Source organism: Oncorhynchus kisutch, linkage group LG17, assembly GCF_002021735.2.
Source record: "Oncorhynchus kisutch isolate 150728-3 linkage group LG17, Okis_V2, whole genome shotgun sequence".
NCBI lineage: Eukaryota > Metazoa > Chordata > Actinopteri > Salmoniformes > Salmonidae > Oncorhynchus > Oncorhynchus kisutch.
The window spans coordinates 81,237,847-81,243,846 of record NC_034190.2 but is presented as its reverse complement, the minus strand read 5'-3'; the positions used below and the strand labels follow the sequence as shown (position 1 = coordinate 81,243,846).

At 39.5% G+C, this 6,000-nt stretch overlaps 1 protein-coding gene across 2 annotated transcripts in view; it reads left to right on the top strand.

Annotated features, from left to right (window-relative positions):
• Positions 1-899: 899 nt before the first annotated feature.
• Positions 900-6,000, top strand: part of LOC109885827 (S-adenosylhomocysteine hydrolase-like protein 1) — a 72,810-nt gene continuing 67,709 nt past the window's right edge. The window contains exon 1 of one of the 2 annotated variants that reach the window (XM_031794759.1): positions 900-1,436. In XM_031794759.1, coding sequence (XP_031650619.1) covers positions 1,245-1,436 — 192 coding nt within the window. In that variant the 5' untranslated portion in view covers positions 900-1,244. The remainder of the gene's footprint in view (positions 1,437-6,000) is intronic. The other variant, XM_031794760.1, reaches the window with a different exon arrangement.

Genomic DNA, 6,000 nt, shown 5'->3' with positions numbered 1-6,000 from the left:
TTTATCTCCATGGTGATAGAAAGTCGACCGGTACAAACCTAGATGACCAGCCCGTGTACAATATATTAAGTGGTCTGTAAAAGGATGGTAAATTAATCATGCACAAAAAAGTGGTTGTTTTCCATGCTATTTGATCAAAGAAACATCTTTAATTTAATGTGGATGTTTTGTGTCTTTGCCTCTAACTTTACACCTTTTGATGTAAACGTTTTGAGTACAGGGTTGTGTTCTTTCTGGATTCCATTAGAATGACATCACAGAGAAAAGGAACAGGGGAAACCACGTTTACAATTCCAACGGTTGAATCCTGCAAGATACTGTTCTTAACTATACAACTACTGTTTTGCAGCACCCCTACTGCCCGTTGCTATGAGCACCTTATGCTATAAACGAGTCAGTGTACGATTGTGATGGAGTAAAAGAGGACCGACTCTTCACCATCTTTATCTCATCAATCAGCAAAAACGTGTTTTAATTTAAGGGGTATTTTTTTGGTCATATTTTGATGCAGTCCTTCAGGGATGAGAGATAAAAGAAATTTTGGTTAACTAATCTCGGTTTTCAAAAAGTACAATTATTGCTAAAGTTTGTAATTTACACTGATTCTGTCCACAGGAGATTCACGTTTTTGGATAACAAATTATTTGACTGTGAACTCTTTCGGGTAACATCTGTTCATTAAATTATACTAACATGGTGTGTAGCTATTGATACACTTCATTGATCATCAATACACAAAAAAAATCTTAATTTGAACAAAATTGACTGTGGGTTAGCAGTGGTCATGATGCTTTCAAAAGTGAGACGGGTCCAGTCCAGCTCTCATTGGGCACACGTGCGGTCCCTTCACATCTTCTCGGCTGGCCATTGGCCGAGAGCCTTCCACATCCCGCCCACTCATTCAGGTGACTGATTCTAAAAAGACGCCCACATCGGATGCTGAGCTTGTGACTGAGACAACCGACTGTAACTGGTAAACCGGCGGATGACCGAAAACAAGAGTTGTCGACACACTCTCCACTGTTCAGTGCTTACATGCCAACTAATAATATTCAGTATAGTAACGTTACATGGTCCATCTCTTGATTTTGCGCTCAGCAGACTGTTTCGGTTCAGAAAATCCAAACACGAAGCAGTAAAGCTCACCGGTCAACGAAAAGCGAGCAGCAGAGAGAAGACTAGCCTACCAAGTCGGACATTATCACAATTCTCAAACAATAGGTCGGAATCACTTGAATGCGAAGATGACAGACGCGGTCGTAGACGGTAAATTGGAGCTGGTGAAACAGGCAACGAAATATGTAAAAGAGACCGAGAACGTCGCGGAAAAATATTCGGCGATGACCGTTAGCAAGAACAGCGACATGAACATGAATGTCGGTGAATTGCAGTCCGCCGCATTTACTGCGGTGCCCACTCTCAAATCTGTCAAGAAGGTAAGACCGACAAAAGCGTGAGCACTGAGCACCGTCATCAACATTCAGTATAGTATAGGATAATTGTAGGAAAACTGCATCTATGCGGTATTATGGATGGATGGGTGCAGGATCTGCCTGCTGTACCATAGTGACTAATGTTTTTTAAAGAAAAAGCATCCTATTGCGTCTCTACCTTCTAAAATATCAAATAAAAATTAACTTTATTAATTTTTCACCTTATGTCACCCAATGATAAATATTGTATTTATTTACTGGGAAATCCCCTGAATTTATAGCAGGACCATTATTCTTATAATGTACAGTATTCTGAAAGTATTCAGACCCCTTCCCCTTTTCCACATTTTGTTACATTACAGCCTTGTTCTAAAATGGATTCAATAAAAAAAAAATACTCATCAATCTACACACAATTCCCCATAATGACATCACAATTCCCCATAATGACATCACAATTCCCCATAATGACATCACAATTCCCCATAATGACATCACAATTCCCCATAATGACAACAGGCTTTTAGAAAGGTTTGCAAATTTATAAAAAAGCAAATACCGAAATACCTTATTTACATCAGTATTCAGACCCTTTGCTATGAGACATGAAATTGAGCTCAGGTGCATCATGTTTTCATTGATCATCTTTGAGATGTTTCTAGAACTTGATTGGAGTCCACCTGTGGTAAATTCAATTGATTGGACATGATTTGGAAAGGCAACACACCTGTCTATATAAGGTCCCACAGTTGACAGTGCATGTCAGAGCAAAAACAAAGCCATGAGGTCAAAGGAATTGATCTGGGGGAAGGGTACAAAAAAATTATGCAGTATTGAAGGTCCCCAAGAACACAGTGGCCTCCATCATTCTTAAATAGAAGGAGTTTGGAACCACCAAGACTATTCTTGGAGCTGGCAGGACAACGGCCAACAGGACAACGACCCTAAGCACACAGCCAAGTCAAAGCAGGAGTGGCTTCGGGACAAGTCTCTGAATATCCCTGAGTGGCCCAGTCAGAGGCCGGACTTGAACCCAATCGAACATCTCTGGAGAGACTTGAAAATAGCTGTGCAAAGACACTCCCCATCCAACCTGATAGACCTTGAGAGGATCTGCAAAAATGGGAGAAACTCCCCAAATACAGATGTGCCAAGCTTGTAGTGTCATTCTCAAGAAAACGTGAGGCTGTAATCGCTGACAAAGGTGCTTTCAACAAAATACTGAGTAAAGGGTATGAATACTTATGTAAATGAGGTATTTCTGTTTAAAAAAATGTTTTTTATACATTTGCAAAAAAAATCTAACACCTTTTTTTCTTTGTCATTATGGGGTATTATGTGTAGATTGATGAGTTTATTAAAGAAAAACGATTTAATCCATTTGAGATATAAGGCTATTCAAGACCCATGCAAGTGCTACTAGTCAGTGTCCCAGCTGAGCAGTGAGCATCTTGATCTATCTATTACTCAGACCCAGATAGAAAAGCTAATCCTCTGCATAATTGTAATTAATTAACTGCACTATTCATCAGTAGGCTACTTCAAAAACAATGACCAAACTCTACAATACTCCTAATCAGGCATGTAACTTTGGTTTTGGGCGGGACAGAATCTCTCAGGGGGGTTCAGAATTGTCTCAAGCTGATTTCCTGCATTTCTACTAGGACTGTCCCTGACAAAAATAAATATTGATCCACCAAGTGTAGTCGTTTCCAACCAATTAGTCAAAAGTTTAAAATGTCTATTTTTCCACAGGCCTATATAGACACATCCTGTGTGTTTGAACTTGTACTGACCTTGTCTGATGCTTTAAGCACGATGTTTGATTAAATAATGACGACACACAAATGACTCGAGGGAGCCAGAGATCAAGATAGCCTAACCAGAAAAATAAATAAAAAAACCTGTTCCCAACCCTCTCGTTGCTCCAGACGTTGCCGGTTAAAAGGCTACACCAACAGTCGGCAACCTTTTCCATCTGCGGTGCCAATTTATCTTGCCATTTTTATCCATCTGCTCGCCCAGTTATGATTTGCATAATGCACTTTCTCTTGGAACAGTTTCATTTCATTTATAATAGTCTTTGTATCTCAAAATCATAGGACGTTGATTAACCACAGACGATCTAAATGAAAATGATACAAAATCTAAAAGTAACTCTTATTACCAACTATAACCTACATAAAGCCAACGCAAAAAAAAACCATTTCAGACAGCAGGTAGAAAATAACCAATGTTTCAACGATCTTGAAACATTGTATCAACTATCAACTGGGTGGCCCCAAAACTAGCACTAGCAATCTTGAGACATTGTATCAACTGGGTGGCCCCAAAACTAGCACTAGCAATCTTGAGACATTGTATCAACTATCAACTGGGTGGCCCCAAAACTAGCACTAGCAATCTTGAGACATTGTATCAACTGGGTGGCCCCAAAACTAGCACTAGCAATCTTGAGACATTGTATCAACTATCAACTGGGTGGCCCCAAAACTAGCACTAGCAATCTTGAGACATTGTATCAACTGGGTGGCCCCAAAACTAGCACTAGAAATCTTGAGACATTGTATCAAATATTCTGGGCCTTCAGTTTCCAGCTCCAGTGAGCTTGAGGCAGGACACAGCTGTAGACTATTTGTGCAAAAGGATAAGAGGTAATCAGTTATTTTATGATGTTTCCACTGGATCAGAGCATTACATTTTTCCCTTTTTATGCAGAGGGTTTATCAAAAGGGAGAGAGTTCGAAACTATTGTCATTCTCAATTCATTCTAAAAACAGACTTTGTTTACTTGCTGTTTGAGGTGAAGAAAAAATTACTTTGAGAAGTTCCACAGCTCATTAGTGTTGGTTCGTCAAGACAGTCAGAAATACTGTCAGACATCCTCAAATGGGCACATTTATAGGCCAGGTAGACTAGTCCTACTTCTATATGCATAATCAGGTGTGCGTCTTTACTCAACAATGACAGGAGCGTTTCAAACAAAAAAAATGAATAAATAAATTGACAAAACTTTTAAATGAAATGGAAAAAAAACACAAAAAAACATGTTTCTCAAGAGTGTATCATTAACATCTGCTGAATACATGTCTACTCCCGACAATGACATCTGTAAATGACTTTACTAGTACTATATTGAAGGCATTAACAGAAATTACCATAACCAAACAAGCATGGCAGATGATAAATGACGGAAAATGTAGGCTTACTACTGGTGATTTGATAGACACAGCAAAACACTGTACACAATGAATGTTATGAAACAATGAATAGCCATGAAATGGAGAGAGAGAGAGAGAGAGAGAGAGAGAGAGAGAGAGAGAGAGAGAGAGAGAGAGAGAGAGAGAGAGAGAGAGAGAGAGAGAGAGAGAGAGAGAGAGAGAGAGAGAGAGAGAGAGAGAGAGAGAGAGAGAGAGAGAGAGAGAGAGAGAGAGAGAGAGACAGAGACGTCCCTTGTGCATCTGGGTCACAATCCCCCATATTCCTTGGAACAGTGGCATCCCCAGTGGGCCTCCTCAATGGACAGGGGCAAAATCCCACGGGTGACTCGTGTGCCATGGAGGGAAAAAAGTATCTATTTGGTACTGCTCTACAACAAATACTCCAGCCTTCCCATAATGCAAATACAGTATGTCCCCTTTTGTGTTTTACACTTCCAGCAGAGGAATAACATTTCTGTGTGCATGATATTCAGTTTCACTTGCTTATATATAGTATGTTCTATGGATGGCCTGAAACTGCAGTCTTTGATGTCTGAATTTATATGAACATGACTGGGCTTTCAAACATACAGTATCTGTATCCATTTATCATCGTCAATATTGCGTTGTGTACTGACTGTGCACCATGACAGTGAAGCCTGTAGAGCTGTTTATGCTTATGCCAGTGTAAAAAGTAGGGAATTAGCTAGGGAAACTGACAGATCAATAACATTACAATGCTATACTGAATCTAATAAAAACTCACATTGCGCTGTCGGTTTGATCGTTTGACCTCAGGTTTCATCGTTTGATTCAAGTCTACTGTGGTGTGATTGAGGCATAAATAATACCGAAAGTAAGTGAGCTAGCTAGCTAACGTTAGCCAACTTTTGGCTAGCTCTAATGATACATCTACTGGTGAAAACTAACCAAGTTAATTTACTTCTGTTGAAACGGGACAAAAAGGATACAACACTGACAGATAGCTAGAGCTGAACTGGCTGTGGTAGCTACTAGCTAGCTAGCTAGTTCATTTTCTTCAGACAGAACTTCAGTCGAGAGATAATGTTTCATCCTCTAATGTTAAATAATACCTAAAGTAAGTGAGCTAGCTAGCTAACGTTAGCCATGTTTCTTCCTCTAACGTTAAATAATACCTAAAGTAAGTGAGCTAGCTAGCTAACGTTAGCCATGTTTCATCCTCTAACGTTAAATAATACCTAAAGTAAGTGAGCTAGCTAGCTAACGTTAGCCATGTTTCATCCTCTAACGTTAAATAATACCTAAAGTAAGTGAGCTAGCTAGCTAACGTTAGCCATGTTTCATCCTCTAACGTTAAATAATACCTAAAGTAAGTGAGCTAGCTA